This window comes from Dama dama, chromosome 19 (assembly GCF_033118175.1).
Source record: "Dama dama isolate Ldn47 chromosome 19, ASM3311817v1, whole genome shotgun sequence".
Classification (NCBI taxonomy): Eukaryota; Metazoa; Chordata; class Mammalia; order Artiodactyla; family Cervidae; genus Dama; species Dama dama.
Genome location: NC_083699.1, coordinates 18,412,597 through 18,425,967, shown reverse-complemented (window position 1 = coordinate 18,425,967; position 13,371 = coordinate 18,412,597). Strand labels below are relative to the sequence as shown.

General features: G+C 31.3%; 1 protein-coding gene across 3 annotated transcripts in view; it reads left to right on the top strand.

The window, feature by feature from the left end:
• Positions 1–13,371, top strand: part of SI (sucrase-isomaltase) — a 111,786-nt gene that overhangs the window by 62,436 nt on the left and 35,979 nt on the right. For all 3 annotated transcript variants that reach the window (XR_009697096.1, XM_061168259.1, XM_061168260.1), the window contains 9 exons: positions 2,782–2,988; positions 4,623–4,777; positions 6,223–6,391; positions 7,995–8,091; positions 8,213–8,325; positions 8,415–8,540; positions 9,992–10,120; positions 10,841–10,951; positions 12,746–12,808. Coding sequence is in view for 2 of the 3 variants with exons in the window: in XM_061168259.1 (XP_061024242.1) it covers positions 2,782–2,988; positions 4,623–4,777; positions 6,223–6,391; positions 7,995–8,091; positions 8,213–8,325; positions 8,415–8,540; positions 9,992–10,120; positions 10,841–10,951; positions 12,746–12,808 (1,170 nt within the window). In the remaining variant the exon portion in view is untranslated. The remainder of the gene's footprint in view (positions 1–2,781; positions 2,989–4,622; positions 4,778–6,222; positions 6,392–7,994; positions 8,092–8,212; positions 8,326–8,414; positions 8,541–9,991; positions 10,121–10,840; positions 10,952–12,745; positions 12,809–13,371) is intronic.

Here is a 13,371-nt window from a genome sequence, read left to right as displayed (position 1 = left end):
GACTCTCAAGAGTCTTCTCCAACACTACAGTTCAAGAGCTTCAATTCTTCAGTGCTCAGCTTTCTTTATAATCCAACTCTCACATCCATACATGACTACTAGAAAAACCATAGCCTTGACTAAACAGACCTTTGTTGGCAAAATAATATCTCTGCTTTTTAATATGCTATCTAGGTTGGTCACAGTTTTTCTTCCAAGGAGCAAGCGTCTTTTAATTTCATGGCTGCAGTCACCATCTGCAGTGATTTTGGAACCCAAGAAAATAAAGTCTGACACTGTTTCCACTGTCTCCCCATCTATTTCCCATGAGGTGATGGGACCAGATGCCATGATCTTAGTTTTCTGAATGTTGAGCTTTAAGCCAGCATTTTCACTCTCCTCTTTCACTTTCATCAGGAGGCTCTTTAGTTCTTCACTCTCTGCTATAAGGGTGGTGTCATCTGCATGTCTGAGGTTATTGATATTTCTCCTGGCAATCTTCATTCCATCTGGTGCTTCATCCAGCCCAGTATTTCTTGTGATGTACTCTGCATATAAGTTAAATAAGCAGGGTAACAATATACAGCCTTGATGTACTCCTTTCCTGATTTGGAACCAGTCATGTCCAGTTCTAACTGTTGCTTCTTGACCTGCATACAGATTTCTCAGGGACAGGTTAGGTGGTCTGGTATTCCCATCTCTTTAAGTATTTTCCACAGTTTATTCTGATCCACACAGTCCAAGGCTTTGGCATAGTCAATAAAGCAGAAATAGATGTTTTTCTGGAACTCCCGTGCTTTTTCAATGATCCAACGGATGTTGGCAATTTGATCTCTGTTTCCTCCTAAGTTGTGAGAATTTCTGAGTCTTGTCTTTTATAATTGAAGATTACTGGCAAGGTTTGTGGTAGAACATCCCTCAGTTTAGGTCCAGTTGATGTCTTCTGAAGATGGTGGCTCAGATGGAAAAGGGTCTGCCTGCAATGCAGAATACCTGGGTTCAATCCCTGGGTTGGGAAGATCCCCCTGGAGAGGGTATGGCTACCCACTCCAGGATTCTTGCCTGGAGAATTCCACATACAGGGGAACCTGGTGAGCTGTAGTCCATAAGGCCTCAAAGAATTGGACATGACTGAGAGATTTTAGACAGTAGGTTTTCACACAGTATTGTTTTTTCAACTGGGTATAAGAAAGCAAGCAAGGGACATAGAGATTGAGATGATATGGAAAGGGATGATTTAGATGGGATTCTGCAGTTTCCATAAATTAAGCAGTAAATTTATTTTCATCCTAACTACAAAAAAACAGCAATGCTGATAAACTATAAAGAAAGATAAAGTGAAAGCACTTAAAATGATTAAGGGGAAGTGATTCTGGGCAGAAAGATAGCTGTGAGGGAGACATACATATTTTGCAGTTTTCTAAAGTCAGTCATTTTCCTGTTTCCATTGGCACTCAATTCCTTGCCTTTGGGATGAGTACCGAAATATCTATATCAGTTAAGGATTTCTTGAAGCTGAAAGTGTCAGAGACCTAGAATTTGATTTAGTTAAACAAGACAGAATTTATTTTTTTTATTACAGAAAAAAAAAATCCCAGGCCTAATAGTCTAGAATTTCAATGTTGTCAGTGTCCCCTATTTATAATTTGTTTTTCATCCCCAATTTTTATTATGCCATTGTACATGCATTTCCGGTTTCCCTGGTGGCTCAGAGGGTGAAGAATCCACCTGCAATGTAGAAGACCTGGGTTTAATCCCTGGGTTGGGAAAATCCCCTGGAAGAGGGCCTGGCAACTCACTCTAGTATTCTTGCCTGGAAAATCCCCATGGACAGAGGAGCTTGGCAGGTTATAGTCTATGGGGTCACATAGAGTTGGACACAACTGAGCGACTAAACATACACAGCACATGTATGCATTCTAGGCCTGGAAGGTAGAGGAGCAAAGGATACCCTTATTTGATCATCTTATATCCTTTCTTTTAAGGAGATTTGGGGCATCATATATAACTTCCTTAAAAGGGCCTGAGAAATACACATGGGTACATTGTTCTCCCAACAATATATTAATTTAATAAATAATAAAGATGGGAGAATGGATTGTGGTAAAGCAACTAGCCGTCATTGTCATAGTATTGCTCTGTTTTTCAGAGGTCTTAGCTTCCACCCTTATACAAACTAATTAGCTTTGATCTTTGGCCACATTTCCTATTTCAAATACTGGGAAGGATGTAATTAACCAATAGAAAGGCCAGTCACAAAGTAAGGGATAATACAATTTGATTATAAGTAAAAGAAAAGGACTTTAAAATATATGCCCTTTTGAAGGGTTTTGCAGAGTCATTTTACACACAAAAAGTAGTAATCAATACAAAGTGTAAAAACAATCTTGGAATCAAAATTTCTGAGTAATATACCTAATTATTTACAAAGACAACACAATCATTCTGTATTCTGAATTGAAAAACTATGACATTTGATTTTCCTTCTCTACTAATCTATTTTTAGAGCCAAAATATAAATATTCTAAACATTTTAGTCCATAGTCTGTCATGTTGCCTGAGAGATATTTTGTGTTATGACTGCACTTTCATTTTAGCATTAAATAATTTTAAATTATTTAATGTATTTTATTACACTAAATAATATACATTTGTAATTAATATTTAATGTAAATTATTTACAGATTTTTAATGTAAAAATTTTGTAAATCATACATGTGGTTAACATGTCTACTTTGGTTTTCTTTAGCTAAATATTGCAACTCTTATAATTTCTGAAATTAACAGGTATTGTGTTTTTAGGCTCATTTAGGATCCAAAGCACCTGAGTGTTACTTTCCTAAAGAAGACAACTCTTACTTAGTCCACTCAACCCAGTACTCATCAGTGGGCATAACAGCTGACCTCCAGCTGAATACTGCAAATGCTCGAATAAAGCTACCTTCTGATTCCATCTCATCTCTTCGTGTGGAGGTGAAATATCACAAAGATGATATGTTGCAGTTTAAGGTATGTTTATTATAAACTATCACAATGCATGATTTGTCTCTCAAGAAAAAATTTAAATAGATTAGGTGCTTGGGTTTTTCATGTAATATTAAGGATTATTAATTGGATTGATGATCTTTTGATTCTATAAAGCTTTTTTTGTCTTCCTACACAGCCCACAGCTAGATGCACAATTAGTAAAATTTTCTGTTTTTGCTAGCTTTTTGAATAAATAAACATATAGTGGTGATTTTTAATTACTTAAATTCTTGATAAATTGATAAATCATTTAGTTGGACTTTGTTGGTTGTCCCATTCAAGTAAACAAAATAGGACAAAACAAACACAGTAAGATCCTTATTGTTTCCATTATTTTTAAACAGTGATCTGAAGTTTATGGCCAATACAGTAAGAAATACAAAAAAGATAATTTCTTTCAATAGTTATACTTAGCAGTTATTTTTTTACTTAAGAGCACCAAAGAACTCCATTAAGAAAACTATTAGAAATGATACTGACTCATACATGACAAATGGAAAGCAATTTCATCCCATACATATGCAGACATTTAACAGAAGAAATACAATCTGGAATAAAATATTAAAATACTTAACACCTTTTTTTAAATATAAATTTATTTATTTCAATTGGAGGCTAATAAAAATGAAAAAAATTAAAGACAAATACAAAAAATGAGAAAACTAAGTGTTTATCCTCATCAGCAAGGAAATAAATGGCAATTTGAGGAAAAAACGTGTTTTTATTGCTTAACAAAGAATAGTATTAGAGTACATATTTTAATGAGAATGTTCATTAATAATATACTAATTCCAGAAAATAGTTTACCAATAGATATCAAGGATGCTACAAGTTGTAATATATTCTGACCTAATATTGTCACTTGTAAGTAATATACTAAGTAAAGATGTGAATGAAGATAAATTAGCATTAATATTCATTGTAAAATCATACATAAGGCAAAAATATTGAGGCAACTGTGTCTAACCATGAGTGGTAAATAATTTTCTGTATTCATATAAGTGAATATCTAGCTCTGAAAGTTCTCTTCTTTAAGAGTTCTTACTGTATGGAAAAATGAATTACAAAACATTAAAACAGGTAAAATACAGTACATAATTTAATTCATTACATATCTATATATGTTTATGGAATTTGAAATAGATATTTGGGCCATGGATAAAAATTTAGGAATCATGTAAATAAGAATTTAAATATTCTTGTTTGAGGCATTATTTAAATTATTTAATGATATGTACCTAAATATGTTGGGCTTCCCTGATAGTTCAGCTGGTAAAGAATCCAGCCTGCAATGCAGAAGACGACAGTTTGACTCCTGGGTCATGAAGTTCCCCTGGAGACAGGATAGGCTACCCACTCCAGTATTCTTGGGCTTCCCTGGTGGTTCAGATGGTAAATAATCTGCCTACAAAGTAGGAGAGGTTCTTGGGTTGGAAAGATCATGGCAACCCACTCCAGTATTCTTGCCTGGAGAATCCCCATGGGCAGAGGAGCCTGGCAGGCTGCAGTCCATGGGGTTGCAAAGAATCAGACACGGTTGAGGGACTAAGAACAGCACAGCGCCTAATATGTCACCACTAAGAACGAAACATATCTCTTTTCACTCTCTATAATAGATTTATGATGCCCAAAATAAGAGATATGAAGTTCCAGTACCATTAAACATTCCAGCTACACCAACAAGTACTTATGAAACTAGACTTTATGATGTTGAAATCAAGGAAAATCCTTTTGGCATTCAGATTCGAAGAAGAAGCACAGGAAGAGTTATGTAAGTGATTGAATTACTGGATATGAAGGATATTTTCATTTTAGCTTAGGAAGCAAAGTTGGATGATTATTTTCACAGCCTTCACTGTGCTACTGTGTCATCACATCAAAAGTGGTTTTAAAGGTATTAAATAATTGGCTTATTTTAATATTCAAAAACTAAAGTTAGCAATCTGTTAACAATTGGTCTAAGATTTTATTGACACTTTGGATGTGATGAATTTTGTTATTAAATATCAGACCCATTCTTCTATTCAAGCTGAGAGCAAAAACAAAGATTCATGTTGAAAAGCCTGATGAGTGTTGTCAAAATAAGTATCTATAAATGTGTTTAGAAATATGTCAATATTTTATTAGAATGATTGAAATTGGAGTTTTTTTGTTCTGGATTTTGATCAAGTTAATACTATCTCTGTCAGGAATTGATGAAAGGAAGTTTAAATATATACATATAGATATGATTTTTATGTTCAATGAATAAATTTAATTTTTAAAATATTTCCTTTATTTTAGTGGAAAGTTTTACAAAGTACACTCCAGTGTATTTTCTATTACAAAATACTTCTATGTAATTTAAGCTTGCCCTGCTATCCTTTACATGATGTTATCAGGATGTTTTTAGGTATTGTCAGTAGGGATACAAATAATAAAGGAAAACATGTTTATATTGTTTCAAAATGTTGAAGAGTTTCGTTCCAAAGGTTGAAAAGCTAAATGATTTTGTGGAAAATCCCTGGTACAAAGACAATATTTATTGTTATTCAGGAAGCATTATTCTTTAGCAAATACTTTTCCAAAATCATTAATATAAAAATATGAATATGTTCCAAATTCTTTGTAATAATATGTTTTCTTCCCTACCAACTTTATTTTTCTCTTCTTTTATCTTCTTATTGCAAATGACATTCTCTGTAACACATTTCTTCTGGATTTCTTTGTAAACACATGTTTTTACAAATATAAATTAAAAGATGAAGAAAATGATTGGGTATAGTAATAGAGTTTGAAATTAAAATATACGTTATGTGTTATTTATTTTGATATTGATTTCTTTTTATTCTGTATGTAGCAAAAGTTTGCTGATTCTCTCAAGAGAACAGAAAAATGAAGGACTTTCAATTCTTAGGGCATATATTACTTCTAGGTCATATATTAGTTATAGATTTATATTGATTTTATTTAAAAAACTGACATATATCTAAAGACACACAAATAGCCATTATATGATTATGAATTTGTGAAACATATTTTGATATTTGTTAGCCAAAAAAGTATTGGAATAATTATCTATTTCCATTTATATCTGGGTATAATAAGCCCTATATAGAGAAAAATACTACTGATTTTCACATCACCTAAGAAAGAATTACCATTATTATTTGTGATACTATTTGTATGCAATTTGTATGCATATACAGGAATAAAATTGTTTTCTTTTGTTTTCAGTTGGGATTCTCGCCTTCCTGGTTTTGCTTTTAACAACCAGTTCATTCAAATATCTACACGCCTGCCTTCAGAATATGTGTATGGTTTTGGGGAAATGGAACACACAACATTTAGGCGTGACCTGAACTGGCATACTTGGGGAATGTTCACAAGAGACCAACCCCCTGGTGTAAGTACCAGGACTTGACTACCATAAGTGGCAGCTAAGACACAGCCATCTCTTTGTTGGCCTGTATTTCAATATTGAAACAACGAAACGGACTAGAAATCATGACAGTTGCTGAAGTGTTTTTCTGAAAAACAAAAAAAAGTCACAATAAAGTGCAGGTGAAAGTAAACGACTGATCAGATAATATCATTGACTACAGTGAGAAGTGAGGTCGTGACCCAATTGCTTACTCTCTCAACTGCATAGAAAGAACATTCAGATTCAATATTCCCTGCCAAATCCATGTTTACTTTCAGCTTTTAGGAAATAAGTGGCTAAGGTTCTCCTTGAAATTTTCTTTTTTACTCCTTACATAAAGATTGGATTCTCACTTTTTCCTTTGTTACCCTAAGCTGCAGTTGCGCATTTTTATGAGGTTATACTGTTAGTTACAAGTTTAGGAAATATTTTTATATGCTCATGACACTTTCCCCAAAGTTTTGTCTTATTAATGGTGTATATTTCATGAATATTTAATATATTGCTTGCAATTAATATTAATTATAATTACTCAAAATATATCATAGAAAAGTACATTTTAATAAAAATACTAGTTCATTTACCTTTTTCATATCTTGTGTGTACTTAAAGGATGTATTCAGCATGAGATTATAAATGTGTATACTATCATAACCACTTTTTATTGTAAGGTACTCATACAATTTTTATTTGTATCACAATAGTTCAAACTTATGAGTGCTGTTTTTCATTTATTCCAGCTTGAAAGAGTATGTTTTACCAAAGTTTACCTCTTTAAAACCCTTCAGGGACTTCCCTCCTGATGCAGTGGTTAAAACTCCATGCTCCCCCTGCAGGCGGCACAAGCTTGATCCTTGGCTGGGGAATCAAAAAATAAAAACAAAAACCCTTCAACATTAAATATTGGCATTATTAGGTTCATATAACCTTGATTCTAAATATATAAATTTTCTGTCACATGATACTCAGTTACTAGGATTCATTGTGGGTCAATGACATTAATTTGATTAAGGATCATCAACTTATAAAAAGTTTTGTAATCTTGACATTGAATCCTGCATATAGATTTTCCATTCTGAAAAATTAAAAGATGATGCTGAAAATGAAATTAAATGCTCAGTAGATGAAAAATATATTAATTTAAAATATTACCATAAAATATTACAGAAACTTAGATATCCCATAAGTACTTAAGGAGATTGAGTACTTTGATAACTTTAATCATTAATAAAACATTCTATTATTGAAAAAGAAGTACCAATTCATAAATAAATTAAGATACATAATCTGTGGAAAGAAACCCAACTATTCTAAAGCCAGTGGTTTCTTTACATAAGTTAATTTGGCAGTATTTGTAAGTGTTACACAATTGTATATTCATTCCCATACTCTAATGCACTAATGGTTTGAATAATAAATAAATTAAAAAAAAAGGGTTTGTTTTAATTCGGTCATAGTTTGGGTGTGCAATGAAGGAATATTTAAATTCCTAGGCTTAATCTTATAGTGAATTTGAATATTACATTGACAAAAATTCACATGCTATTATTATTTAAATATACATTATGTTTTTTTTCAATTTTAGTACAAACTTAATTCCTATGGATTTCATCCCTATTATATGGCTCTGGAGGATGAGAACAATGCTCATGGAGTTCTCTTACTTAACAGCAATGCAATGGGTAAAACAATTTTTAAAACAATTTAAAAAAATTTTTAAATTAAAAAAATCATATTTTATGTGACTCAAATAAAACAATAACTTATATATAGAGAAAATGTAATCATATTTTGGATTTCCAGATGTTACATTTCAGCCAATGCCCGCTCTGACATATCGCATAATTGGAGGAATCTTGGACTTTTATATGTTTTTGGGCCCATCTCCAGAAGTCGCAACAAAGCAATACCATGAAGTATGATTGTACATTTTAAAAAGAGATAAAGTTTTCTTTATAATATAAAGTATTTATCTTAATTCACAATGAATTTTTTTTTCCCAAAGGTAATCGGCCAACCAGTCATGCCACCTTATTGGGCTTTGGGATTCCAGTTATGTCGTTATGGGTACAGAAATACTTCACAAGTTGAAGAAGTATATAATGACATGGTGGCTGCTCAGATCCCTTATGTATGTATTTCAATTTTTAAAACAGTGTTAAATATGTCGTCTATAAAAGCAGAATGAAATAATGAAACACACATTTTAAAATTATTTAAACATTTGACAAAAAGCAATGCTTAGTTTGTTAGTAGCACAGAATGAGTTGGATATCAGATTATACTGATTGTCTTTAGCAGAGGGATAAAGAAACGGCTAATACCATTATTTTTCCTTCTTTATTATCAGTCTAATGACTGTGAGTTGTGCTAGACAAGTCATCACGCACTTGCTTTTCTCTGAGAAACTCTGTGTCTCATAGGTAGTCAAACACATTTATTGTCTTCTTTTAAATGAGAGTAAGAATCCAGGGAACGTATTTCATCAACTGATATGACAAATTACATTAAAACAATTTGAGGTGAAACAACGACTTTTGCTGTGGAATTGATGACAGTTGTCATACAGAATCAGTGGGCTTGCAGAAAATCCTCTTCCCTCAATGTGTGGGAAACTAAATATTTTTAAGTATCCAGAAGTAATCAGTTACTATGATTTTTATTTTTTAGCAAGATTAAGGAATCTCAGGTATCTGCCTGGTAATATTTAAAAATTGAAATCTAGAATGCTTCATATATAAGAACTCACTCTAAAAAGAATAAGTAGGGTCTCATTTATAAGACCTCAGGACATACAGTAGAATCCAACATATGGTTCCTGAATACATTATTATAGGGAAATTAATTGTATAGGTTAATTATGTAGCAATATGAAAGTGAAAAAAAATTTTGAAGAAGATTTTTTCATTATTAGTTCTATGTTATCGATATTTTTTGTAATATCTAGAAAAAGAAATTGTCTTTAACAAAAAATAATTTTTTAAAGTAATTTAGGCCTAAATTAAAGATGTAAGAATATAATGAAAGCATTTATTCATGTAAATATATTTGTAAATATCTACTGGTAAACAACATTTTGCTTATTTAAGCTTGGGCTATTATTTTGAAAATGACTTTGGTGGATGATAAAAGAATAATTTAAAATAATTGGTGAATTTACTAGTTATTTTTTTCCTTTTATAATTTTAGAATTAATTGAAATTATCCCATATTTGCTTTTTGTTTCCAGAAATAGAGCAATACTTATTTCTGTATACTGTACAAAATTCCTAGTTATCATTCAGTATAATTTCATGACCTCATAAGTCCTTTACTCTTGAGTCTTATTTCTTTTGGGAATTATAAAACAAAAGATACTGATTTGAAAGGATTTTTACTTTGAAATCAGAGATACTATTTAATGAACTTTTAACAAAACATAGCATTTATATGAACTTGTTCTTAGAATATTTTGCATCTATACATGCTATTTTTATTTCTTGAATATTGCATTATTCAGTTCTCTTACTTTTATAAACATGATAGAACGTGACAAACTCACTCTGCTGATTCTTTCCCCACTACAACTCTCCTATCTTTCAGGATGTTCAGTACACAGACATTGATTACATGGAAAGGCAACTAGACTTTACAATTGATGATGAATTCCGTGACCTTCCTCAGTTTGTTGACAAAATAAGAAGTGAGGGAATGAGATACATTATTATCCTGGTCAGTATCTATATTTTATCTTCTATCTGAGCCTTACTATCTTAGTTTTGTTCAGATTTTTATTCTGAATGAAAGGCGTTTCAAAATATGAAGTATGTAAGCTTGAATTCTACTCCCAAATCTAAAAGTTTCTTCCTTTAACACTTCATTTACATGGGCAGCCACAAGGCTAGGTTTATCCTTAGAGACCTAAGACTAGATAAAGCTGGGAGTCAAAGACAAGCTGTTTCTTAATAATCACCCAAGCTACAAATTGACCTCAGTTTATAGACACGATCACAAAGTGATGATAGATTTTTCTATTCCTGTAAATATCTCATATCATTCTCTGGGACTGCTTCTTACGCTTGTCATGTTTAAAAATTTGCCTTCAAGTTAGTGATTCAATGGGGAGAATATTTCATCAATATATTACAAAAAGCAAGCTAGGCAGTCAGAAATCCCACTGGGGAAATAAAAGCAGAACAAAAACACTAGTAATCTTGCTTGTAATCATAGCTAACACATTTTCAAAAGTTCTTAAATTTTCCTTCTAGAAAATTTAAAAGACAGTCAAGCTAGAACACAAAAATTTATACCATCAGTTCATCTGTCAGTCTATGTGATAATACAATATAATGATAATTTAATAATGGAAAATTGTAATATTTCATAATAGCTACCCAGATGGCTATACTTCTATATCATAGACACATGTTTCGTATTTCATTTTCATTTTAGGATCCAGCAATTTCAGGAAATGAAACAAAGCCTTACCCTGCCTTTGAAAGAGGACAGGAGAAAGATGTCTTTGTCAAATGGCCTAACACAAATGATATTTGTTGGGCAAAGGTATTGAATTGATAGCTTGAAATAAAATAAGTGTAAAAGTGCTATTTCATTGAAACTGTCTACTTAATTAAGCAACTGTTAAGGCATATTCAGAAGAAGAGATATAATGATTTAATAGCTAATAAATAAAATAATAGATACTCCATGAGTTCAGTCCAAACTATTAGAAACAGAAAGAATTCATACATCATATGTCCAAATACTATTTGTTTTATTTTTAATTGTTTTTTATTATATTTCTTGGTACCTTTGTGTTTTATTATAAAATTACCAACAATAAGATGGTTATTCATTATTCTATACTACAAAAGTCATTTAATATTTGTAATTCTCTTTAAAACATCTTATATGATTTTAAAAGCTATACTTATATTCCTTACTTGAACAGGGAAAATAATTCATTGTATTTCATTTAGACAATAATATTCAGATGTGAGTATATTAATACATTGTAGAAAATATCCTCCTTTGGCTTATACATAAAGAGTAAAGGTGCTCAATACTCTATAAAAACCTAAATGGGAAAAGAATTTCAGAAACAATAGATACATGTATATGTATAACATAACTACTGTATATCTGAAACTAACACAATATTGTTAATCAACTATACTCCAATATAGAATACATTTTTTTAAAGAGTAAAGAAAAAAATCCACTAGTCACAATTAGAATGAAAGCAATTTCCATAGTGGGAGATGTAATTAAATGCAATGTGCAAGTCTATTTGGATCTTAGACCAAAAATATTAACATTAGTGATAAAAGTGATGAAATTCGAACATGGCGAACATGGTGAAATTCGAATACTAACTATAGATTAGTTAGTAATATTCTATTAATGTTAACTTTTTGATTTTGATAATTGTACCATTGTTATAAATATGTTACTATTAGGAGAAGCGCTGTGAAGGGTATAGAAAAACAGTAGGATATTGTTTGTGACTTTTCTATAAGTCTGAAAGTATTTCAAAATAAAAAATTAAAGGAAAATAGAAAAAATTCTGTGGTAAAAGCTGAAAAATCGCAATGTTTTAAGAAACATGCAAGTATAGAATATTGATTATTAAAAGGGATTGTTTCCCTCCTACTTTCTTTTAATTCTATATTTTTCTACATTTTCTCATTTTTCTACCTTTTAAGCACTATTCTCTATCAGCAACTAATCTCTTATATGTAATTACCCTTCTGCAGATTCTACTTTCTACAACATAGATTTAAATCCCAGAGCTTTTGGCATGATTGAGCCCTGTTTTGTGTTTGTGATTGGAGTAGAAGAAACATTGGTAGGCTAAGAGGCAGGGACTGGAGTAGGAATATGGTAGAGAGAAGGATTTCAGTACTACTGTGGAAACCAAGAGGATTATATGCCTCAGTATGGCTTCATCCAACTCAAATATTCAATTCCTTTCATATAAAAATATATATTTTTTTGTTTTTCAATTGTTATCCTGGAGTAAGTGTAGAAACAATTTTAATATATCACATTAAATTAGATTTGGTGTATGTATTTCAAATTAATTGTTGATTAGACCATTTGGTTACATGCATTGTTTTCAAAATTACTACCAACACCAAGGTTGGATTTTTTTTATTTGCCATATTAAAGAGAAGATTAATGTGGAAAATGGAAATAGTTTGCAAATGATACACATGCCAAAACACAAACTAAGCAAATATATGAAGGAACTATTTTTTATTATTTGCTTATAAAACTTTATTATACTTTATTTACAAAAGTCATACCACACTGAATTTATTTTGAACTGGTTTCTCATTTCTTCTTTTTTTATAGGTTTGGCCAGATTTGCCTAATGTGACAATAGATGAAAGTCTAACTGAGGATGAAGCTGTTAAGGTAAGTTTCATATTGATTAATTGTAGAACTAAAAGAAATTCAGCACTTAGATTTAATAATTAGTGATTTCACTGTTCTGTATGTGAATATCCAGTTTTTCCAGCACCAATTGCTAAAGAGACTATACTTTCCTCATTGCATATTCTTGCACTCTTGTCAAAGATCAGTTGACTATACATGTGTGGATTGATTTCTGGGCTCTTTATTCTGTGCCATTGGCCTGTATGTTTATTTTTATGCTAAGACCTTGCTTTTCACTACTGTAACTTTGGAATATATCTTGAAGTCAGGAAACCTGATGCCTTCAGCTTTGTTCTACTTACTCAAGATTATGATGATTAAGGAACTATTCAAGGACTTTTGTGTTTCCAAATAAGTTGGAAGATTGCTTTTTCTGTTTCTGTTAAATATGTCATTGGGATTTTGATGGGGGTTACATTGAATCTATGGATTACTTTCAGTACTGTGGATCTCTTAGCAATATTATTTCAGTCCATGAACATTGGTTATCTTTCTATTTGTCTGTTTCTTCTTAGATATCTTTCAGTAATGTATTGTAGTTT